The sequence below is a fragment of the Cygnus atratus genome, chromosome 25 (assembly GCF_013377495.2).
Source record: "Cygnus atratus isolate AKBS03 ecotype Queensland, Australia chromosome 25, CAtr_DNAZoo_HiC_assembly, whole genome shotgun sequence".
In the NCBI taxonomy this organism is placed as follows: domain Eukaryota; kingdom Metazoa; phylum Chordata; class Aves; order Anseriformes; family Anatidae; genus Cygnus; species Cygnus atratus.
This window is the reverse complement of record NC_066386.1, coordinates 19,829-45,933: the sequence shown is the minus strand read 5'-3', so window position 1 is coordinate 45,933 and position 26,105 is coordinate 19,829. Positions and strand designations below refer to the sequence as shown.

The 26,105-nt window shown below is 40.9% G+C and overlaps 1 protein-coding gene across 2 annotated transcripts; it reads right to left on the bottom strand.

Annotated features, from left to right (window-relative positions):
• Nucleotides 1-88: 88 nt before the first annotated feature.
• On the bottom strand, nt 89-25,918 carry ZNF652 (zinc finger protein 652). 2 transcript variants are annotated; one of them, XM_035571451.2, is made up of 6 exons: nt 25,770-25,918; nt 8,322-9,478; nt 4,741-4,888; nt 4,317-4,432; nt 1,414-1,558; nt 89-1,008 (listed from the first exon to the last, which is right to left on the bottom strand). In XM_035571451.2, the coding sequence occupies exons 2-6, from the start codon at nt 9,228-9,230 to the stop codon at nt 494-496; spliced, it is 1,833 nt and encodes a 610-aa protein (XP_035427344.1). In that variant the 5' UTR covers nt 9,231-9,478; nt 25,770-25,918; the 3' UTR covers nt 89-493. The 2 variants fall into 2 exon arrangements, with proteins under 2 accessions (XP_035427344.1, XP_035427345.1); XM_035571452.2 differs by lacking the exon at nt 25,770-25,918 and adding an exon at nt 24,654-24,673.
• Between the last annotated feature and the right edge of the window lie 187 nt (nt 25,919-26,105).

Here is a 26,105-nt window from a genome sequence, read left to right as displayed (position 1 = left end):
TAATGCTCAAATATACTGTGATACGTGGCTGGCTCACTCCATAGCCGGCACCAAAAGCTGAAAAAGAATCCATTACAATACACAGTGATACAATTAATGCTCTGTATTAATCTCACAGCCTTTCCGATTAGTACAAAGAAAACCTGGGCTTTCTCCTCTTTGAGGAGAAGTCCAGGATATAAAAGCAAGCATACCTCATCAGCTGATATGAAATTATAAAATTCCACAAGTTTCAGTATCTGAAATTTTATAAAAGTCACCAGTAAAACACAAGCAAATTGGGGTTGAGTCCTGTTGATTCCCAGGTTCAAATGAGCACTGCTGATCCAAACCAGGATTTCCTCACTTGCTAACCAATTCAAAGGAAAAACAAGGATCATCTGCTGGGGCTAAGAGACGGACAAAAGTCCTCATCAGCTAACCCTCTGTACTTCCATGAGGGCATGTTTTCATGTGCATAAAATGGGAAAATGACTGACAGGAAGCCAAGATGTTAGTGGTGCTGTGCTGAACTGTTTTTTTCTGCCAAGTGTCGCAGAAAGTTGTCCTCACTCTGACCTCTGTGATTTAAAGGCTCACTCTTAAAAAGAGCTGGAGGAGGAGGTAAATGGGGAACAGGAGGAACCGGAAGATGATGTGGATGGTGAGGATGAGGATGTAGGTGGAGGTGTGAGTATGGATGGGGAATGGGGCGTGGAGGAAGTGTATTCACTGGGTTCAGGTTCATAGGTGGAGTTGGGGTGGTGGGTGTGTTTACTACAGCAGGGACTGTGGTGGCAGGAGAAGCTGTGGACAGCGCAATCTGGACTGCAGATGACACATTCACAGGGCTGGTAACACGGAAGCACTTCTCCTTGTGTGCCTTGAGCATGTTGGAGAAGCGAAATCGCTGGCCACACACATCACATGGGTAGGGCTTCTCCCCTGTGTGAGTTCGGCGATGTCTCTTCATGTTTGGGCGGCTGGTGAAGCTTTTCCCACAGATTTCACAGATAAAGGGCTTTTCTCCTATTGAGCACAGATATGGCAACTGGTTAGGCACAAAACATCTTCTAAGACTTCCTTTAGCATGCTTATACAAACTGTATACTACAAAATCTATTCTGACTGCTACGTTCAGCAGAGACAGCTGCTCTACAGAAGTCCTCAGTCTTTATGAAATCCTCTTTTTTGGATTTTGATGCACAAGAAAACCTTCTATAAGGCCTAAACTCTCAATTCCCCCAGCAGTGAATCACAGGACTATAAGCAGTTCTTTAGATTTAACGTAAATTAACATACTAATCTCTCCTTTCTGATTTTCTAGGCTGGATAACAGCTTTGATCCCAAGTTCCAAGGGATGGAATACAGATGGAAGAGTAGGAATGTTTTTGTCCTGGAAGTACCTGTACTTTTCTTTGCTAAGTTCTTACCAGTGTGTGTTTTCATGTGCTCATCAAAGTACTGTTTCATGTTGAAGTCTTTGCCACACCACTGGCACATGAACTGTTTGTGCCCGATGTGGATGCTCATGTGGGAGCGCAGCTGGTACTTGTACTGAAACCTCTCATCACAGTTCTGCAACAGAAGAACAGCAACCATGATATTCAAGCATCACAGATCAGAAAGCAAGGCAGTCACAGGACAGCATTCAAAAGTACTAAGTGAAGGAGTACAGAATACCTGAACTTCCCTGAACTAGGGAAACATCACTCCCACTTTTAAAAAGGGTATAAAGGAGGATCTGGGGAACTACAGACCAGTGAGCCTCACCTCTGTGCCTGGGAGGATCATGGAAAAAATCCTCCTGGAAGCAATGTCAAGGCACATGCAAGACAAAGAAGTGATCCGAGAGAGCCAGCATGGCTTCACCAAGGGCAAATCATGCCTGGCCAATCTGGTGGCCTTCTGTGATGGAGTGACTGCATCAGTCGACAAGGGAAGACCGACTGATGTCATCCACCTGGACTTCTGTAAAGCCTTTGACATGGTCCCACATGACATTCTGATCTCCAAACTGGAGAGGTTTGATGGGTGGACCATTCAGTGGACAAAGAGTTGGCCTGAAGGTCACACCCAGAGAGTGGTGGTTTATGGCTCTATGTCCAGGTGGAAGCCGGTGATGAGTGGTGTCCCTCAGGGGTCTGTCCTGGGACTGGTACCATTTAGCATCTTCATCAATGACATTGACAGCGGGATTGAAAGCACCCTCAGAAAGTTTGCAGATGACACCACGCTGAGTGGTGCAGTCGATACAGCAGAAGGAAGGGATGCCATCTAAGGGGACCTGGACAGGCTTGAGAAGCAGGCCCATGCGAACCTAATGAGGTTCAACAAGTTTAAGTGCAAGGTACTGCACCTCAGTAGGGGCAATCCCAGACTTGAGAACAGGCTGGGAGAAGAACTCATTGAGAGCAGCCCTACAGAGAAGGACTTGGGCGTTCTGGTGGACAAAAAGCTTGACACGAGCCAGCAGTTCGCGCTTGCAGCCCAGAAGGCCAACTGCATCCTGGGCTGCATCAAAAGAGGCGTGGCCAGCAGGTGGATGCAGCTGATTGTCCCCCTCTGCTCTGCCCTTTTGAGGCCCCACTTGGAGTACTGAGTTCAGGTCTGGGGCCCCAGCACAAGGATGTTGATCTCTTAGAGTGGGTCCAGAGGAGGGCCATGAGGATGATCAGAGGGCTGGAGCACCTCTCCTACGAAGGAAGGCTGAGAGAGCTGGGGATGTTCAGCCTGAAGAGAAGGCTCCGGGTAGACTTCATTGCACCTTTTCAACACTTAAAGGGGGCTTATAAAACAGATGGAGAGCAACTTTTTGCTCAATCAGATAATGACAGGACGAGGGGGAATGGTTTTAAACTAAAAGAGGGGAGATTTAGATTAGAGATTAGGGGGAAATTGTTTACTCTGAGGGTGATGTAAGGCACTGGAACAAATTGCTCAGAGAAGCTGTGGATGCCCCATCCCTGGAGGTGTTCAAGACCAGGCTAGATGAGGCCCTGGGCAACCTGATCTGGTGGGTGGCGTTCCTGCCCATGGCAGGGGGGTTGGAACTGGATGATCTTTAAGGTGCCTTTCAATCTGACCATTCTATGATTCTATGAAATCAGCATGGATACAGACCCTCACACTCTACGAATGCAGGATTTAAGTTACTCAATGGGAATAGAATTTGACCTGTGCTAAAAGGTCTGCTGCCACAATAGCCTTGACAAGAAGCATGGAACAGTCATAGCCTTTAGCTGACATAGCTGTTGGCAAAGCTGAGGGAGGGACACAGTTATGCCAACAGAAAAGTTCACTTAACATATCACTTGGAGGTTTTGCAGCTTTGCCAGATCTCTCTGCTGGATTACGGCATGCCTCCACTAGAGGACTCTGCTCACACAGGAAAACCAACAGCGGCTCTGTAAAGCAGGCTTGTGTTTCAGAAAAGCAGACAGTTTTCCAGCTTTAATTAATTGACATGAGGTAATTTCTTTCCCTACAAGCTCCTCAAGACGACTATGGCTGCAATACCACCATTACTACTCCATATCATGCTGAAGTTGTGCTCCACTTTGTGGACAGGGTGAGCCACCCAACCCGACCTGGAAACAGGAAGGGCTCTACATCAGGGCCTGCCTCCCTCATGTGATACCCACAAGCATCCCCATCACATGACCGAGACATTATTTGCCCTAGACATATGACTGGCTAAGTCTATACCATACAGATCTCCTTCCCAAGGGCAGGTGCAAAATTACAAATCACAAATACACATGAATGCACTAGCAAGATACTTCCCCCTTCCAAAAACATACACTCAGTTTAGGAAATGCCAATTTAGACTAGTCTTGTATCTCAAGGAGGTAACAGTTTGCAGTGATGCTGATAGTTTTTCCTCACAAGCGAAAATCAAGCAGCAATTTCTTTTCACTGTTGCCACCTCTGTCTGTTTCAAGTCACTGGGCGGGATGAACAGGATTACCATAATTTACATCATGACACTGCTTTACTATGAACACCGAGGGAAAACTGGCATTCAAATCTTGCTGTAGTGTGTACTAACTGAGAAAAACATGACAGCCAATAGTAAAAGCAAACCAAATACATCTCAGTTTGAGTTGCTGTTAGATGCACTCCTGCTGTGCTCCCCAAACAGAGAATAATTTTCCCCAAATTTTTATGGAACTGTTCCTCATCTACAAGTTAGTCAATTCAGTTTCCACCCATATGCCCTACTGACAGTGTTATTATTTTTATGTCTTATATATAATATCTAAATGTAAGAATGTTAAACAAAATAAATATCTTATATCTTTATATCTAAACAGATTAACAGTTGCTGCCTCACCTCACATCTGAAAGGTTTCTCTCCAGAATGCTGTAGGGAATGTACTTTGAGAGACATACTGCGTTTGAATGATTTTCCACAGGTTTCACATGTAAACGGCATGTCCTTTGTGTGTGCTGCAACACAACAGTACATTAGAGATGGTCACTACCACACAAACATTTAAGCTCTTGAATAAAATTTCTTCTCCGGTACTGAGAAGGAAAATGATTATTAGTCTTGCACAGCTTTTAAGTATATATATGTTTGTACGCATGTATGTATATACACACTTTGCTTGCTGTCAGTACCACAGATTGGAACATTTAAGCTACGGATAAACTGAATTTGCTTTTTTTTTCTCCTCAAAACCAGCAATTCTAAGTGAAGAACCACAAAGACACATTTGAGGCAGAAACAACAGAAGCACTGATCAATAACTCACCAACCATATGTTTTCGCACATGGGCCATAGTGTAGAACTTCTTTTCACAAATCTCACAAGAGAATTTCTTTTCTGCATATCCGTGGACAATCTTGATATGTTCGTGGAGGGACCAGAGCTTCTTGAATGATTTATTACAGGAAACGCACTGAATGAATGGGATAATACAAGGAAGTTTAAATTAGAAAGATTCAGTGATTCAAGTTTGCAGAGTTAATCCATGTGTCCTACTCCTGCATTACAAAAAGCAACCCAAACCAATGCAAAATGTTGTATATTGTCTCAGACTGCGCTACAGCCTACTCTTACTGTTTCACAGTTGAAACAAATACACTAAGAAAAGCCAGAAATTCTGATCAAGCACAATTAGAAATGGTGTTAATACACTGCATTTTGACACCACCCAAAGAGCACCACAGCCACTGTGCTACCTTATTTCCAAAACACAACAACATACATAGCTGGATGCAGCCTCCAAGGAACTGAGCAAGTCCTAAGACAAAAATGACGACTTCACAGGCACCGATGCTGCTGGTAGTCTAAACCATGGTGTGGGAAGAAGCCAACAAAGGTGGAGGAGGGTAACACCACCTAGTTGTTAACCCCCATCTGCCCATCCAGCCCTGTCTTTTTCAGGACCACTCTGAACCTCTTGTAACCTTTTTAGTTCTGTACAGAGGACAGCTTCTATCTTGCAGCTGTTGACCATGCAGAGAGTCTGTACACACATTCAGTACAGCAAAGCAAGTTGCTGCCTTCATGTTTTATGTTGCCGACTTCATCTTTTACGGTCTAACTCTTCATTTATACTTATCAGTAGCACTGAAGGTCTAAAATGACCACGTGCAAACGTTTCGACCTCTTCGCACAACTACTGTGAAACATTCAGAAAATCAGTGATGAGCAGGATCCACAGGCTTTCACACATCTCGTTTTTCAACAGAGTTCTTGCTAAAGACTTGATAAAAATCCTTGTGCAATTTTGAAAGTTCCAGAATAATCCAAGTATAAACTTGATAGCAGCCATACATGTGAGGATACAAAGTTATTTTCATCTTTGAAGTAAAGAAGAAGGAATTGTGGCTTGTTGTTTTTTGTTAGCTGTTGGGGTGTTTGGTGTTTTTTGGTACATCTCCATTTTTCTGCCTGTCAGTTACTCTCCTCCCCCAAGTAAGAACAGCTGTTTGCTGCTCACTGAAGAACTAGCAAATACTATGCCTTCTGACAACTTGAGTTGTTTCTTCTCTGCACAGGCAAGTTATGCTGCTTCCACAGTGCTCAAGTCTCTGCAGGCCTGGAAAATCTGGTACACCACTCACCATGCTGACTCCAAGGAGATCATTTACCTCTGAAAGTACCTACTTGGAGGCAAGTCAGGATCAAACTGTAGTCCGGGGTGGGGGACGGGGACGTGAGGCAGAACAGGACTCTATAGAGCAAAGTAATACTAAGAAACGATCAAAAATCATTTAAGGTTCAGTGAGACCTTGACGCTGTCAATCTAAATTACTTGCTGCTGATCATCAGTGAAATTGTAGACTGTTAACATCTACCACATGGAATCTAAGATGACAACAGAAATTCTGTGAGGGTGCTAATTTGGAAAGGATAAAAACCAGAAGTTACCTAGAAAAACAGACATATTACATCACTTTCTCAAAAAATACAGAGAAGACACAGCCATGTTTATCAGTTCAACTACCACTTACATAATGAAGCCATGTTTCTAGACAAAGCTCCGTATCTCCCTTGACATATATTAATGTATATTTATATACATTATATATTATATCCCCTATATTAATGTAACACTTTCCTATCCCTGTACTCCTTTTGCCAAGTGCAATAGAAAATTTGCAGGCAGCTGTGAAACATATTCCAAATGTTACAACAGACAAAAATAATTGCTGAATATATACTTATACTGAGAACTTGAAGACAACTAGTGGTGCTTCTACCACCTATGAATATCAGGGAAAAAATCTGGACCTGGTTCTTCTGGTATAGGATATAAAACAATTTCTACAACTTCTTCTTTCCTTATTCCTTTGGAGAAATGAATGTAACCCCTCAGAAGCACATGGGTGCATGGATTACGGGACGCTTCTCCATTCTATGCCACACATTTAAACTATTCATAAATTCTTGTTCAAATCAAAAGATTTAATGCTGTGAATGAGCCATCTGGATGACAGAGCATCCCTGAAATTTACATGAAAATGTTCTCTGCCACATAAAACTTCAGTTTATTTCAAAAATTGCAAGGACATACTGAAATGTTTGTGTATTTTACTATGTTCAAGACTCATTATCATATATTATATTCCTTCCTTCAGTCTTCCTCCTATGAGCTGAAACATAAGGAAAAATAGCATAGTGTTATACAGAGCTGCATTTGAGTCTTACAGCAAAGAGAAATTGCAACAAACATTTCAACCATCTCCCGCATAGTGGGAATTGAATACAAATTCAGTTTAGCATTTAAGCAAACAACAACAACAAAAAAGTCTTAAATGTTTCTGGTAAAACTCATTGGACAGACTAAAAAAAAACAAACTTGTTGCCCTACAAACTAGGAACATTTCAGCTGCACAGAAATTGAACCCCATCTGCTTCATCCTAGCAGTGGGAGTATTTCTGAAGTAGGTGGTTAACACTGTGCCTAGTTTAACAAGGCAAAAAAAGCTTGTTAAAATCGCCATATAAAACAACATTGCCTCCAGTTACATGCGAACATAGATGCCCATGAGCAAAGAACAAACCACAGATGAATGAGAACCTCTGACACTCTTTCCACAACTGTAACTTTAAAATAGTTCCATTACAACACGAGCTTCCATTGCTGTATACAATTAAAAGCTGCAAATCCTCTGGCAAGAAAGACCAGACATCTTTTTATGATCAGTGAGATTTACTGAACTTTTTGCACTGAAAAAAGGGCAGGCTCATGAACAGATTCAGTCACTGAATTCATATACTTCCCTATACATACATGAACTATAAGCAATGCTGTACATTACTTATGATTATTTCAGTAGGACTAAAAAAAGGTTACTTTTTAACACAAATCCAAATCCTAACTTCACTAGCTTCATTCTCACCTGCTTGCCTCTCCAGTATTGTAAAAATTTCTAATTACAATACCACATATACATCCTAATTTTGTTCTCCCTTGAAATGTTATCTGGATATAATATGTGACTGAGTATCAGGACACTGAAACTTTAAAGCTAGTGATAGCTGCAGGTGCTCAGCACCTGAAGAAGTAGGTTTTTTCCTGTCATGTGCACTTGTTTTCAGGCCAGTTACTCTAGAGTTTGACATGTGTTAAAGTAGCTTTGTGTTTTCCCCAACATGTAGTTAAATACTAGAGTAACTCTGCTAAACCAGACAACACTTGCATACTCTGTTCCCTACAATTTACTTCTTTTGGGAGACACCAAAAAGCGCTGATAGGTAGAGACAAGGTCTTGGTCAGAATCTGGTCTGCACAAGAGATTTCCCCCTCTGAAGTGTCCACTAGCTGTATCTAGGGCACAACAGAAGGTATGGAAATCTGGCAAGCAGGTGAGCAAACCTACCTGGATATTTTTTTCACAGTCTGTTTGCTGGTGAAGGGACAGCTCACTTTCTAGAACAAATTTCTTCCCACATTTGTCGCAGATCTGCATGCGCCTGTGAGTGACGTTCATGTGCTTCTCCAGGTACCAGCGTGTGTTAAACACCCTGGGGCACTTCTCACAGGTTAAAGTCTCCTTCTCTTCACACTTTGATTTCTGCACAGGTGCCTTGGGCTCCTTTGCAGCTTTCTTCTTACGCTTGGGGGGCTCCACACTCTTTCTACGACCCCTTGTAGTTCTGGGTGATGGGGAAGTTGTGGCTGCTGCAGCAGATGCAGCTCTCCTTGTTCTCCTTTGTGCAACACTAACTTTTTCCACTCTTTTCTCTTTTTTCTTCTGCCTCTCATTTTCCTCATCATCATTACTTTCTTCAGTGGCCTCTTCCCCACTGTCACCCTCCTCTTCCTCACTGCTGGTCTTAAGAACAGCAGTCTCTTTGGACTGGGAGGGGACACCCTTCTCCCCTTTTGATACATTTAATGTTTGGTTGTTAAGGTTTACCTCTACTATAATCTGCTCCCTTTTGTAAGTCACTTCATCTTCCTCCTCTTCCTCCTCCTCAGAGTCGTCAGAGTTTTCTCTATCTTCTTTCACAGCCCGGACTTCTCCTACTGATCTGTTCTCCCTGAAATACGGCTGCTCTTCTCTTTCATGGAGATGTGGTTTGCTCATTTTGCTGTCCACCAACACTGAGTAAGGGCTTCCTGACTCTCTCTTGTATACTTTGGTGGATAGATCAAGTTCCTGGCTGGCACCATGATAAAATGTGGGTGGCACTTGACCACGGTGACTGTCCTCTTGCGCCATACCTGCTACATGCACTGCACAGTTTTCAACCAACTGTTGACAAGAATTGGTTGTCTGACTCATGGGGTGGGGGGGGACGGGACGGGGCACTCTGATTCAATGAACACCTTTAATCCCAGAAAACCAAGCAAGCAGCTTTAAATTCAGATGGGTTCTCATGACCGATGCCTGTTTCATCTACACAGAATAGGATTCTCTATTGATGTTTAGCACTGATGCGTAGGTCACAGAACTCTGATATTAAGCCAAGAGCAGAGCAGTAGCAATTATTCTTCTGACGAAAGTTGTCAATGAACTGTTGAACATTTTATCTATAAAAGACAACAGAGAAAACATGATCAATTACAAAAAAAAAAAAAAAAGCACCCTAAAATCTTTACAAATTTCTTCTGGGTTTGTACAAGTAAGGTAAAAAACAAGGTATATACCATCCATGACCTGTATCTGCTGTGGGTGGATTGTCCTATAGCATTATCTCAAGCAAAACTGGGAGTTAGGTACAAACACATGCATCTTTTAAGTGGGCCAGAACTAGTACTAGAACCCTCAGAAGCAGAAATCAAGGCATGCTATTCATTTCAAAATGAATACTCTGCACCTGTCAAAAATCACCACCTTCTAACTGAAAGCTGGGCCAATATGCTGATCTCTGTTTCTCCTGGAGCACTGATGGCCCCAAGACTCTGCTCAGCTCTCATATGCCTCTTCATCAAACGTGTATACACGTATACCTATGCAGAAATACCTCTTCTTCTGTAACTTCCACAGAAAGCAAATCCTTACCCCTGAAGAGGACATATTAAGAACTTTTATATCAAACAACGTTGCATTAACGTAGATATGCACAAAATATTTCAATGGAAACATTTTCAACTGGCAGCACTAAATCAGGTTAAGAACAGTGTGTCCCCCAGCTTGTTTCCACATCAGACATCCCTCAAAGCCTCTTGATTTAAGGCACCTTATTCTTTTCTTCTCATTCTCTTTTCCCCCACCTATTTATTCCTCACTGCAATAGCCAAACAATATTACTTTTGCCCATCTAAATTTCATTTGCAGTTATCCAAGCTGGAATTTGGCCAAGACACTACTACTACCTTTTGCAAAAAGTACCATGTGATCCCTAACAAATACAAGTAATCCACCTCTGGCGTGGAAAAAAATTTATTTTTTACCCAGTCAATTACATTTTAGTAGCACAGTATTACAATACCAATTGGTCAGAGCCAAACTTGCAACTAAAGGGCGCAGACAGAAGAGGTTCATTATAGAGAGTCTGAGGGAGATCCCATGACTGGATGATAGAGAAGATCCCTGAGAGAAAATGGAAAGACTGAGCAGCTAAGTATGAAGAGCACTGGATCCCTACTGTTGGGGTCTGAAAAATTCCTTGAGTTTGAGGTTATAAACTTGGGAAAAGTCCAGCAGACAGGTATAAAACATTTGAACTTTGCAGAATCATACGCTGATTTTTATTTTCATTATTATCAGAGCAACAATAAAAAAACCAATCTGAAGCAGTAATACAAACAGGATTTTTACAATAAATTTCTGTCCACTTCGTTCTAAGTTAAAATGCTCTCCACACTACAAATGCAATACCTTCCTTGCAAACACATTTTGACACAATTTTTATATATTGTAGTTTCAATCTTACTGTTCCACAAGAAATTTCCCCCTTTGAAATAAATTTAATTGAACAGGAGATGAACCTCTAAGTGGTTTGAATAACAAAAGACCAAACTTTGCCCTACAATCTTTGTGAAGTAACATACTAGTGAAAGTGACTTACCAATAAGCAGTTGTCTGATTACCAGCCTGAAGTTAATTAAACAGATTCTTGAACAGTTCTCCAGTATTTCCAAATGCACTCAACAAGCACCCTGCAGATAGAGTAACCTAGACTCACAACACCAGGGTCTGCCCCCACTGCTGCATACCGCTCAGCAGGGTCTCAGGTCCCAGCTTCCGATCTCCAGAGGTGAGAGGCAGGAGGGGGGTTGTCAAGACCCAGCTGGGCCAGGAAATACATGGAGATAGGGCTGTTAACACTGACTTGTGATACCAAGTAATATTCAGATGGAAAAACTAGTAAATAATAAACTGGTTGTGACTGCAAGCCAAAATTAACAACCCTATACCGAGGTTAGAAAGCAGTGGGCATAATGAAATCCATCGTTTAACTTTTCCCTTGAGAAAATCTAAAAAATTATTTAGATGTCCAAAAACCACTCATGTTGAGATTCTTTCCTCAGCATATTAAGTATTTTTCAAAACTGCATGAGTAATTCAGGAAGGCTGCCAGAATTCTGCAGCTAGATAACCAGGAAAAGTAAAAAAAAACTTGTCATGAAAAGGAAGCGTTACCTTTCCCCTCCCCCCATTTACTGAATGCTGACATTGAACGACAGAACAGAACAACAGAACATATAGAATTTTGCGCATGTATCAGTACAGGCTGGGGGATGACCTGCTGGAAAGGAGCTCTGTGGAGAAGGACCTGGGGGTCCTGGCGGACAACAGGTTGGCCATGAGCCAGCAGTGTGCCCTGGTGGCCAAGAAGGTCAATGGGATCCTGGTGTGCATTAAAAGGAACGTGACCAGCACATCAAAGGAGGTGATCCTTCCCCTCTACTCTGCCCTACTGTTCAGGCCTCACCTGGAGCATTGTGTCCAGTTCTGGGCTCCCCAGAACAAAAAAGACAGGGATCTCCTGGAAAGAGTCCAGCAGAAGGCCACAGAGATGATACGGGGCCTGGAGCACCTACCTGAAGAGGAAAGGCTGAGAGACCTGAGTCTGTTCTGCCTTGAGAAAAGAAAACTGAGAGGGGATCTTATCAATGTCTATAAATACCTTAAGTGTGGGAGATGGAGGGATTTGGCCAATCTCTTTTCAGTGGTCTATGGGGACAGGACAAGGGGCAATGGCCACAAAACGGAGCACATGAAGTTCCACACCAACACGCAAAAGAACTTCTTCACAGTGAGGGTGATGGAGCACTGGGACAGGCTGCCCAGGGAGGTTGTGGAGTCCCCTCCTCTGGAGACATTCAAGACCCATCTGGACGCCTACCTTGGCAACCTGCTCTAGGGAACCTGCTTTGGCAGGGGGGTTGGAGTGGATTATCTCCTGAGGTCCCTTCCAACCCCTACAATTCTGTGAATATCCTACAGTGGGATGGACCCACCAGGATCAGCGAGTCCAACTCATGGCTCCACAGAGGACCACCCAAAAATCAAACCATATGTCTGAGAGTGATGTCCAAATGCCTCTTGAAGCATTTGAAATATTCTCTTTACATACCCTGCCATCATTTAATCTCTGCTCATTTATAGAATATTCAGTATAATAAACCACTTCGTATGAACATATTACCACTTCAAAAAATAATTGAAAAAAAAAAAAAAAAAAGGGGGCATGTTCTGAATTATCAAAGCTACTGGGTCTTAAAACCACTTCACTCTACAGAAATAGTAACCTACTTTCACTTTGAATACATCCCTTGCTACCCTCAAGGGACCCACATCTTTCGAACAACATTATTTAGCAGTCAACCAGACGGTGAAGCAAAGTCCTCCTTATATACTTGAGATAAACAACTTGCTATTAGACAACTGACAGTTCTGAGAGACAGTACTTTAAATACTGCAAAAAATCTTTTACCAGAACAATTTTTTCTAAATTTTCTGATCCCAAACATAAGGAAGCACTCCCCCCTCCCTCCCCTTTAATAAATGTAAATCCACTTTTTTCAAAGCTGCTGAACAGCTTGGGCTCACAGAATGAATTTCAGCCATACTAAAAATGGAAGCAATAAAAGATCTGATTAAAATGTGAACAGTAGTTTACACTCTGTTTTAAATGCAGTTTCGAAGTTATTTCTGAGGAACCCTATCAAGACATGAAACTGAGGAATAACTATTACGAGCATAGAATGCATTTGAGGTACATACAACATTTGGTAATCAAAGATCATATGAGAAAGGTTTGCAAGCCTACAAATATTAAAGGCTCACACCCAGAAAAAAAAAGTAGAAACAACTTGCAGGCAAATATGTAGGTGGAGGAAGCATGTGCATGCGGGACTAACACTTCGTATAATGCTTTCGCTGCTTCTGAAGAAAAACCACATTTCTTCATGCTATTTGTACCAAAAATAGAACAATTTATAACAGAGACACAAGTACAGATAGTTACCTGCCTCAACTCTGACACAGTAGATGCCTTGAAATCACTACAGACCAACTTCAATATACTCGACAGTTAATGGCTTCAAATTACATGTCCTTGGTTGGGCTCAGAAAGGGACCAGCTTGAAAGTCTGGACATCTCATATTTTAGTGCAACCTGTGCCAACGACATACGATTTCTGCGCTGGCAAGCATCCACCATAAGTAAAGAAAAATACTGCTTCTTTTACCCTGGCTAGTAAGTGAAGCGGTTGTTACATGGTCATTTCTGCATATCAAGGCCCTGTAAGCTACTGACCCCTACACGTCCTACAGCTGTTTGCCTGCTATCGTACTTTGGCTGCCAGCTCCACAGATATACACTTAACTATTCATTCTTTCTGCCTGGACTGTTTGTTGGCTCCCAGAAAAGGGATGAAATGGCACCTCAGGGCATTCCACAACCAACTATGACCCTGCCACTCATGGCCAATGTGAGAGTGATCTAATTTAATTATTTTTAAAACCAGTTGAATTGTTACCCACATTAAGTTATCAATATTAGATCTGAAAATTGTCAGACATTGGTATAATTCACTTTGTTACAGGTTGGCAAGTCTAGGAAAAGTACTGCAGGCACAAGGATGATTTGTATAGAGAAATAAAGATGGCACTGTATGGATTTATTACTTAGTTAACATCTGGAGGTTCCCTTACTCTTCCCAGACAGCTATAAGGGCCAGAAAATTACAGTAAAAAAATAAAATAAAAATCCATGCCTGAATTTGCAAATCATTGGCATTTGGATAAGTTTTACACACACCATGAGGAAAAAGAGAAGGAAGGATATGAGCTTGGGGTTTTCCTGAAGCTCACCTATACCTTGCATGAAAAGTGCATACTGTGAAAAAAGATATTGCAATAGTCATTGTCCAAGATTAAAAATACATTAGTTTATTGGTCAGCTGTTTTTTCCCCCTGTAATACACACTTTCAAGACAGATACAGACTACATATACATATTCACATGATTATACATATATATAATAACTGTACCTGTCTTGAAAAAAATATATATACGTTTTTGTTTATGAGCTACTTGTACTAGATTTCTCTTCCAACTTTGCACAGCAAGAAGTGCTCTCAACTTTAATATAGCTCACAAGACACCCTGACAAAATTATTCTTCCACCAAGTATATAGAACTTGACCCATGGATGAATCTGAACCATAGATAACACTGTAGCACCAAAATAACAAACACCTTATATAAAAGTTTTACAAATTATTTGAACAATTCCTTTCCATAACACAAGTCCTATAACTTCACAAGATCTAAGTTTCACACACATCCTGCTGCTTCAGTTTAAGAGCAATCTGTTCACAGCAACTTTTTACAATCAAGAAGCACTGCATGATGTGAATAGGTTTTCCACTCTGGCACTTACAGACCAATATATAGACCACTATATATTAAACCAAGTTCAAAAAGAAAGCTTGAGTATCTTGACGTTTGAAATTTTTCTTTTCCATAAAATGAGACCTCTCAAAATACTGTTAGAAAAAGCAAAAGTTAAGAAAAAAACATAACTGTGTTATAATTAAAGGCAATGCCATTTTGTGCATGCATTAACAATGTGAAGGTGTTAAGGATCCTGAATGTCTTTTGGTTGGAAGCTACAATCCAGCAGCTCCACTACAGCCCAAGGCAACTAGAGTTGCATTCAGTTACAAGCAGTGAAACAACCATGTGTATAAATAAATCATTTACATTACTCAAGATAACGCACTGATTTCAAACTAGTCAAGTATTTGTTGATGAAACTTTACTCTGAACAGATGTAAGGCAGTGGTTGCAGGCTGTGGGATTAATTAAACCACAGCGCCAACATTATGCCATACCTGGGACATGTGACAGTCTGACCACCACCCAAATTTCGAACCAAAACTGGAGGGCCAGCTTCTCTGCTTCCTGAAGCTGGGTCAAAGTTCATTCAATGGGTAGAAATTTCTAGTACAGCTAAAAACTGTGTGAAATCAGAATACAACAGGATAGCTCACCCTTTCAAAACAGCAGAATCATTTTAAGTAAAAAATTTTCACACCTATTAATGACCTTATTTGGGTACAGGAAGAGTATTAGGGCTATGTTAAGACAGCACAATTGTGTTTATTTTGAAAGGCTGATAAGTGAATGCATCTTTCTGGTAAGTATAAACGTAGAGGTAAACAGGAGTGTGATTTTTCACTTAACTTCCGTTAACATTTGTACAGTCTGTGTTACCTGTTAATCAATTTCATGTCAATTTCTTTACATGACAGGATAGAAATACAAGAAAATGTATCAGAGAGATAGATATCTGTTTAGATTTACTGAATCCTTTAGTAATAAGAGTTCTTTATTTTTTTTTTTCCTGTGAAATCTGAGTAGCACATTAGCAAGAAACAACTGTGGATGCAATGTGAAAAAAACAGTGTTTGACTAAAACGTTCCAATCATGTACATTTCAATACATCAGCAATATTTCAGAGCAGATGAAAAAGTGTTTCAATACACTTGCACAATCTGAAGAACAGGTGCGTGAAACAGGACAGCAGCCATAGCAATTCTGTTAGTGGGAAAACACACCTGGTACAAGTTACATCATGTCAGTAGATAGTAATCAGGACTATAAGACAGGAGGGAATCATTTATATCATCATAAAATCACTCCCTTCTTGTGCATCTCAGACACTTTATATGCAAAAAAAAAAAGTGTTCTTAAATTCTAAGTTCTATCTCAAGACAAAGGCACAGTCAGAACATCTTCACAGACTTTGCATTTCTACGGAGATGTACTCAAACCTGCCTTTGCCCACCTAACTACAGAACAAAAAGACTAAACGTGACCAACAGCCTATTTCGTCATGTTTAATACCCATCTAAGAGATGGTATCTGTAATAGGGTCAACACTTAGGATTACTCTTTTCTACTTTCCTCTATAGCTTTTACAATCTACTGTATCAGAATGTTTATTTTGTGCAACTGATGCAGACTTTGGGAATACGGTTTAACATGCTGAGAGGACATTCAGAAGCAGCATTCACAAAGGAATTCCTGGGAATGTACTGTGAAAACAGAAAAATCACAACAATCTTCTTTTCACTGCAAGCCCAGAAATCGCTTGAAGCAGATTTTCCCATCAACTTACATAAAAGATCAGATATAAAAGTGTAGCACTGTGGCTTGTATTTTGATGAAATTAAAGCTATTCGGGCATCATAAAAAACAACAACACCAACAAACAAGCAAAAAACAAACAAAAAACACACACCACAGCACTGGCAGTAACTGAAGATATTGCAGTCAGTCTTGGGAAGGAAACAAAAGACTGGAGACTGAATCAATACTGTCCAGTTCTCAAAGTAAAGGTTGGCAGAAATATGACAGGAAAGTATACAAAAGGCTGAAGATGCAGTACAGCATCCAGACTGTCCCATCTTCCAGTTACTTTTTTCAACCTCTCCTAAAATAATCTATGACAGGTATCCTGCTAACTCAGCAGACAACTTTTTCATCGTAAGGAGCAACTTGCCTCTAAATATTTATCAGTCTAACGGAAAATGAAGCAGACCACATTTCCAATTTGAGAAAAATGCCTTATGTAACATCTTGCAGCTAAAACATAATACTAGGATACAAAACCTCCAGATTTTTTCCATTTCTTAGGATGAATTATTTCTCTGTATCTAGAAATGTGGTTTGTGGGACAGAGGTTTTCAAACCAGTGATTTCCAGAACTGTAAATCTGGAATTTTTTCAGGCATTATCTCCACAGAAAATAGTTTAAGGTTACCATTTCAGAATTCAGCAGCATTCTAACCCCTCAGTTTATGAAATAAGCTGAAGGCTTCTTTCTGTTGGCTAGGAACTAGCTTTAGATATGACAGCCATGGACCCCAACAGTTTTCTTTTTCAAGGCAAAACCCTTTTGAAAAATGTTCTAGTAAAGCACAATATACATTCAAAAAAGTCTTAGTACTTCGTGCTACCTTAAATGTGTCAAAGTTAAACACTGTGACTGGATTAGGAACTTCCTTGCATTCAAAACTATTCTGACTTGTCTATTTCTTTCAATGTCAAAAAAGAGAAAGCAAGATTAAAACAAAACCAGGTAGTTATCACTCAACAGCAGTCATCCACACATACACACCTAGCTTTCACACTAATCACTCTTCTGTAATAATTTATTACAGAAAGATTTTCTGTCCCTTTAAATGTACATATTCCTAAAAATATGTGCCAGAAGTTCACAAAACTACCTACTGCCATGATACTGAAAGGCAACTGTTTCACCTATTAGTCTACCCTTTGTTCCAAAGCACTTTTTTGGCCTGGTTTTCTTCTCATTCAGAAGCTAGATTCCTCTCTGCTTTAAAAACTCTTCCTTTCCTCATTATCTGTTTGCATATTTTGAAAACTAGTAAAAATTCTAATGTTTTAAACCGTTCACTTATTTTCATGGATGCTCAGTGATGACACTTATTAAACATCACTAGCAAGGCTGCAAGTGATTGCGCTAACAACATAGGCTACACACAAAGCCATACGAAGACAAAAAGGAAATCAGTCATCAAGATCTGTACTTCTTTTTCCCAGAGTTAGCATTTTTCCTCCTACAGGGTGAGTTGTGACAAAAGTGGCAGTAGATGTGTAGCTATGTCTTTGAATATACAGATCAGTGGATTAGATTTTTATTAAAGAAATTAAATGGTCTGTCCACAAAGTAAAGTTGACAAGTATTAACTTCCATCTGGACATTCATTCCGTAAGTTTTTTTCTCAGTTTAAGCTAACAGCACTATCTTGGTAGGGAAAAAAAATATTATGGAATACCCGCATTCAGAATTATACCCAGAATAGGCTGAGCTCTTCTCCTAGTGAGCCCTAAAGGAGACCTTCACAATATTTAGAATGGAAAAGACATTTTGTTTTGTACTTTTTACAAGAGTTCAGTTTTGAAAGCTCACATACAGGTTCCGTAACACTCTGTTTGCTTACAGATTTGATCAACCTGTACTACACCTCAGAGCATGTAATGTGCTCCTATATCATTCACCTTTTAAACTGTAATAATGGAATGTTTAAAATAATCCCATATAAGCTGAGAGCATGATGTTACACCCACCCATTTTACAGAGTCCTTCTATTTAATGTAGTTTAAAAAACAACAACACTGATTCACTTCCAGTCAGCAAAATCTTTGGCTTCATGGAAATGTGAATTTGATTTCTCTAAAATAAAGTTTGTTCTTCTCACATCATTGGAATGTACTTACAGATAAGGTTTGAAATCCTCCCGATTTAAAATCTAGAACTCTTTACACATTAGGTAACCTTTGACTTTGAAACCAGCAGCAAGTTTGTAAAAACCTCCCAAAATACTTGCAGCAGCTGCACAACTGTCCTCTGCATAGTGGCAGACACACTGGTTAGGAGGTTAGGAACCTGACTCACCAGTCTCTCTCTCATGCTGGTAAATGCTGCACTCACTGAGAACTATCACAAGGAGCTTCTCCTTACCTGGACTTTTCTTACTATCTCCTCTTTTCAAACTGCCCACAAAAATTATATGGCTGCATTTGCCTGCAGAGTTCCAGTTTTATAACTTCTAGCAGCATTTTAACTACCTAATTGCCAAACACTACTCAAACCAACTCCATTTAACCTTGTGGTTTTTAGTACAAAGATGAGGTGTGTGTTCACACAAGCACAAATCACCAATGGAACTGATGTCCTGGAACAATTCCCGAGACATTTAGGTAAGATAGTGTTGACAAACTCTAAATGTGCCAATACTAAAACTATACTACTCCGTGTGTTTCTCTTTGCACAGTGTCAAAACGCTTCTGTAAACCCTGAAAACCATTCAGTACATTTGAGCTACTGAATCTCTTCAAACACTGAACACAGAGATTGATTTAGATGCACAATATAAACTTTTGGAAAAACATGAAGTCTTGCTTTTGTAGCATTTACATAATTTCAAAAAGCACATTTAATAACAAATTTATCAGCTGTCAAGAAATGCTAACCAAGTAACAATACTTCAAGAGAAACTCCTATTTCCAAAAGTTCTACCTTTGCAAGTAGAAACTACATTAAGTACTCTCACTAAAGTTACCAGTTAGGCATGGAGATAGAAAGCCATTCAGCAAGTCTATATTCACCTGAACGTGTGATCAAAACACACAGTGTACCACGGCAGCAGTTCATCTCATGCTTCACGTTTGTCAGGTGCAATTCTCAAGCATAAATACTCTCTTCACTGATACAATAGATGTGATTCCCAGTTTTAACTCTACATCATCAGGCAACTACAGACATCTTGCCTCTGCTCTAAGTTTCCCTCTAGGTGAAGTGAGGGCAATAATCAGGTAAGGAAAAAGTTATTTGTTCATTTTATCTGATCTAAGTCTGTGTGATGGCCAAATGAGCCAGTACACTCTTCCCCTATTCATGCGCCAGCACTAACATTCTTATGGTTGCGGGGACAACTGCCTTGTGAAAACAATCCAAAAAACAGTAATTCCTTGGGATTTGTTTTCAGCTGGATCAGTTCTCTGAACCAGCTCACCAAGCAGCTTGATGAATACTACCATCCATTACAAGATTTTGCTTCCTGAAACAACCTGTTTGCTCTACAGGTGCAATCTGGCTTTCAACTTCCATAAAATAGCAAGGTAAGAAAACCAGAAGCACAACAAATTTGCAGAATAAATCCAAGGATGATGCTAAAGAATCGATCTTGAAAAAATAATGTATTTTCAAGAGCCTGTAGCAAACTGGAAATTTTCTTCAATGATTTCAGCCTCTGTGTAGCTCAAGTGTTCATTTAAAATGAGTTCCATGGCCTAATGATTATAAAAATATTCCAGGTATGAGCTCTCTCTTCTTACTAATATGTTACAATCTAAAACCACAGATGTATCTTAAGAACATTAGGATTAGAGTCATAGGCTTCAAGTCAAATTCACACCTTTTCAAAGGTCTGAACTATCACAGAAACCACCTCAGTACCTACTCCATAGCACAAGAATTCCAAGTTGCAGTAACAGTGACAGCCTTTAGAGCAGCCAGCGAGTTTCAGGGCGAGAATGAGAACACTTGGGGAAAAAAAAGACACACACAAAACTTTTCTTCTCCCTCTTGGCAGAAATTAACAACAGTTACTTAATTTCCAGAGCAAGACGGGGAGTAGCATCTCTGTAATGCCCAATGCTACCCTACAGACAAAGACTGCTGTTTTTGTTGGGAAGTGAGAAGGAGGAGAGGGGTGTCCACTGAGCACAGATAATCAGCTCCATTTTACTGTCTGAATTTAATGCGACTGGAGTGTGGGATAATAGAAGTCAGTTGTCCACAGTAGATTTTATGTTAAATGATTTTATAGCACTATAAGAGGGCTAGGTATTTTACCAAAGAGAAGTAGAAGGCAGGATAATTCATCAAGTAATCTGCAGGTTAGAGGTAGAGCTATGAAACTTTAAAAGAGGGAAAAGAAAAAAGGTAATAGACTGTTTTAAGAAACAAGTTCAGAAAAGGCAATACAAAACACCATAATAAAGAATGAGAAAGGAGAGGGGATACCAAACACAAAGCCAGGAGATTTGGAATAAATTTAGAAAGGTACTACTGGAAGGAAAGTGCAACAAGGTATATGTTAAAACAAAACTGCTGGGCAAAAAGTTGCAATTAAATTCTGCACATAACTTTTCTCAGACTTTTAGACTGCAGTCAGAAAGGCACTTCACTCCAATAGATTTTGTCCTGCAGTTAGGAAGCGTGAAACGAATGATTCAAGATACGCACATTACAATACAGCTTACTAGAGATTAACAGCAGACATTTTTATTATTACATGACACAGATGATGAAGACTTATTAGGACACGTTTCTGACCCTGCTAAAAACTTCTGAATTTACATCTATATGCCACAACTTGTAAACTTGTATTTTCATAATGTTGAGACTCCTGATGTCATAGTGCATGTCACACCTATCCCAAATTAAGTTCCTTGAAGTGGCATGCAGTTAAAATGTGAAATCTCAGTGTAGTGCATTACATTTAACAGTGAATTCACAGAACTTACTACAGTGAGAAAGCATACAAAACAGAGGAAGAGCAATACAGCCGACCCCATAATTTCTATGAGAAATACCTCAAATTTGCTAGCCTGGAAAAAAAAAGTTACAGGAATCAGCAAAAGAGCTCCCATTATTGTATTAAACAGTATAGTTTGTTAGAAAGGACAGAACCAGAAAAGCTACAGAAGTGTGGCCAGGAAGGAGAGCTGCTTCTTTAAAATATATAACAGCAATCAGACTTTTAGTTAGAAATAACCTGCCTTCTATCACTAAAATTCGCAGCTGTCACCATATGTCATTTGCCTTCAGACAGCACTATTAAGAAACATTCCATAATTTCCCTTTCATTACATAAGCATTAAAAAGGTTTAAATGAGTATGACTTGCAAACAACTACAGAGTAGAACAGATTTTCACCATTTTCCATGAGACTAGTCAGCCATAGGAAAAGCAAAGTTCTAGTCATCTTTCTGCACCTGCAAGATTAAGCTAGGCTCCAACTCAAATATTTGCAACTTTTTGTGTACCAAATTTCCATAAAAGACAGTACATGAATCAATGGATGCTTGTCCATACATTTTCAACTATAAAACCTACGAAATGTGTGTGGGTGGGGTGGGGGGCAAGTACGGAGAAGAAAACCTTACCAAGCCACGTGTCTTCACAGTGGTACCACAAATATTCCTCCAAAACTCCAGCTGAAAAAACTTTGCTTGTGTTTAGTACCAGAGCCAGAATGAAATTGGCTTAACAGATTTTGTCTCAAATTTCTCAATACGGATCCTAATTCCAGTAACCTATCTTTAAGCAGGCCCAGCCTCTATTAGATTAGCCTTTCACAACATTTCTAAAATCACTGTTCCACAGCATCAAGTTTCCAAACTTAAAAAATACATTAACAAGAACACTAGAGCATGTAAGTGTTGTTAGATGTTTAGCATAGCTAAATGTTTCTCTTGAGTGAAAAGTACTAGTCTGAAACCTCCTGAGGGGAGGGTGTCTGAAAGTGTCAAGGAAACTAATGCAAGCTGTTTGTGTTAATGAGTTTAAGATGCTGGCACCAGAGCTACCACCAGTGTTTCATTACCCACGCAGTTGTTTTTCGGGAGGGAGGAGCAATTCAAAAAAAAATCACCAATTTAAAACCACTCAAAAAACTAAGCATCTGTAAAACTAATTTGAAATTAGGTACTAGAAGTTTAAGTTATAATGTATGTTTCAGCTGAATTAGGAAAGTCAGTCTTCACATAGATCTCACAACCAGTAAAAGCATGACTTTTACTTATAAGCAAATCCCACCCACTTTTCAAAATACTGAAAATGAAAATCCTTTAAAGACCTGAGATAGTATATAATTTTACTCATACAGGTGCCTAAACAGAGCTTGCAACTTCAAGGCCAAATAATGTTTTTATGAAACTGTTCTTAAAATAATTAAATTTTTAACTTGTAGACAAAATATATTTTTATATTAATAGAGAATAGTAATTTAGGCTTTGGATACAAAATAAAGGAGTTATTGCAAAGGCTTTAAAATTTGTAAGCCTAGCATTTGCTAGGAAATGTTTGCTAGCGGAAATATTTGGAAGCTAGGCATTTCAATCCACAAAAAGAAGAGGTTAAAAACTACAGATCCTCATGGAAAACAATGAAACAATTCAGCATGCTTACTCAGCTTGAAAAAGCTCAAAATATTATAGGATGATGTCAACTGCAGACAGCACCAGGTACATTGATTGCATCAATATTTAAAGCGTATAACTTCATGATAATACAATGATCTCCACATAAGAACCCGCAATTTTTCTAACTACTGTGGGGGACGCCCCCACCCCCAAACTATAAGATTCCAAAAAGAAAATTAGCACAGACTTAACACTATTGGTATCTGATATGGTATGGTATACCACTCTTCCATTAGGCACTGGTATGGCACATGATATAAAGAACGGAAGATGGGACCTTGTTTACTAAAAATATCAATTTAATGCAGTTGTACACACTCAAAGGATTCTTCCCAAGTAGTTCTTACAAGTATATCTTACGCTCTAGGTGGGATTGCACTACACAAAGTATTTCCAACCTATAAACAATTTCTTGTGCGTATAAAGACTTCCCATCTTTAGACGAAATTGTATGTCTCAGCATGAAAGTTTCAGAGTCTATTATTCTAGCAATGAGAGCAAAACCAGAAAGTCCCTGTACCTTGCACTTGCAACGAGCTTCACAGATTTTTTAATTTAGTTCCTGTATATACCTAAACATTCATACAAAACTGCTGAAGAATTTAGTCTCCAGAGAACATCAGCAAAATGCTTTCTGTATCAGCATTAAACATGAAATAATAATATAATCAATGAAGTCCTTTAAAACAAATTAACAAGTCTCTAATGACAAAAAGTCTCTTCTGAGCATGTAAATATTTTGAACTTTTAAAAAAAAGTATTACAAATGCTAAGCCACAAAACATTTACTGATCTTACCAAATACAACTGTTCTGTTATTGCAAATAAATACTGACGTACCCATGAATATTAGGCTCACCAAATACTAGATAGAATTTATAAATACAATCTTAAGTCTCTGATATCCCACTACATACAATTGCTTGGTTAGAAAAATAAAAAAGCCTTTATGATTTCTCACTCCTCTTTCAAACGCTCTGAAAATGCTTTCAAAATCTCTCTCCCTTGACTACACATTTACATTGTTAGTTTATATCTCAACTTTATTATCGACATCTGATTGTTGTGCCTGGGGCAAGGACTTAACTCATAGAGCAAAACAATTATATTGCATATACTCGATTAATCTCTAGAAAGCACAAAAAATGCATTGTATATGCTGGGAGAAAGACAGAGAAAGGGGCATCAAATACGTACCAGTGATAACAGCAGACCCACATAAAGGAAGCAAATTATTTGCAACGATAAAGTATTAGTTCCTTTTTATATGAGATTCTGAAACTCCACAGTGTTTTTTAACATTTTCTCTAGTCCTGTCTATAGTCCTACAATATGCATTTTGTTAATACACACCAACTACCTCCACAGGAAGAGTGTCTAACTTGTACACGTGAACAAGCAAGCTGCAATCAGCATAGTGACAGATCAAGGTGCATCAGACCATGCTTCACAAATCATTGCTCACACATTACATCTCCTTTATTCAGTTACATGCATAACCCACCCTCATTCTCTCGATTCACCACATACACTGCTGCCAACAAAGCACGTGCCAGTTGCCATTCCCAGAACAATACAGCTCAGGTCATCCCCTGAAAGATAAAAATGCACATTCCTCACATCTTTTATGCTAACAGTACTTCCCTCTCTTTGACTTAAATCACTTCTGCTGCACAAGGTGCCAAAACTCTGTGATGACAGAAGAAGGTACTTACACGATACTATTAAAACCAAACGAGAAACATTTACTGAAAGCATTAACTTCTCATTCTAACAACGCCTGTACCAAAACATCCACAGAACTGCAAGTGGATGCAAGACAGTTAAAAATCAAAACCCTGGGACACACAGCCTACAACATACACCTTGAGAGCAATGAGAAGAGGAAGATACCTAAGCAAACAACTGAGGAAAAGGAAAAACATCTGTTATTTTCCTACACGTACCTAGATCCAGAAACAGCCACTGGAGAAGGCTACTTTTCAGCTCCTCACCTACCCAAGGACAACTGTAGTCCCAGAAGCTAGTGCATTTAGTAACAACGTTTCCTCCTAACAATCACGGACTGCATACCGCTGGGGGTGCACAATTAGGCAGGCAAGCGGCAAGAAGGATGTAAAGGGCTGCCAGCGGCTCCCGTACCTCCGTGCTACCACTCCACGAGAGGAGGCTGGAAAGCAGTGCCACAAAGCAAGATGTGCGGAAAGGCGGTCCAACCCAGATGCAGTACGGTTATTTTTTCCGCTCACTTCGTGCAACTGACCCGTCTCTCCCCTCACCTCCCAGCAGGTGGACCAGCCCCCTCCTCGCGGGGTGCCCTGCCAGGGCAGACCCCCGGGCCTCCAGGAGCGTTTCCCCCGCTCGCCAGGGACTGCCCCGGCTGCACCCCTACACCCGCGGGGCGCCCCGGCCGCAGCGCGCTGCCCCCGCGGGCCGCAGGCCGGGCACGACGCGCCCCCCCGCCCCTCGCAGCCCCGCTCCCTTCCAGGCCGGGCGGCGGCCCTGCCCCGCTCCCTCCGCCACCCACCCCCGGCTGGGCCTAGCGCTGCTCGGCTGCTGCCGCCATGCCCGCGGAGAAGGGGGAAGGAGATTCCCAGCCGGGCGGGGGGCCCCCACTCACCCAGGCCGATCCCCTCACGGCCGCCCCCGCCGCCTTCCATGCCGGGCGGCGCAGGGCGGGGGGCGCAGCAGGGGCGGCGGCGGGCGGGCGGAGGAGGCGAGGCGGGAGGGCGGAGGGCAGGGCGGCCGGGGCCCTCCCTCCCCGCCTGCCTCCGCTCGGCCCCTTCGGCCGCCGCAGCGGCGCTCGAGCAGCCTCCGCCTCGGGGTCGGGGTCGAGCTCGGGGGCAGGCCCAGGCTCCGCCACCGCCGGCGGACGCGGCTGCCGCCCGGGCTCCCGCTCCCCTCGGCCGCCGCCGCAGCGCTACGTGGCCGCCGCAGCCAGTCTCGCGACTCCGCC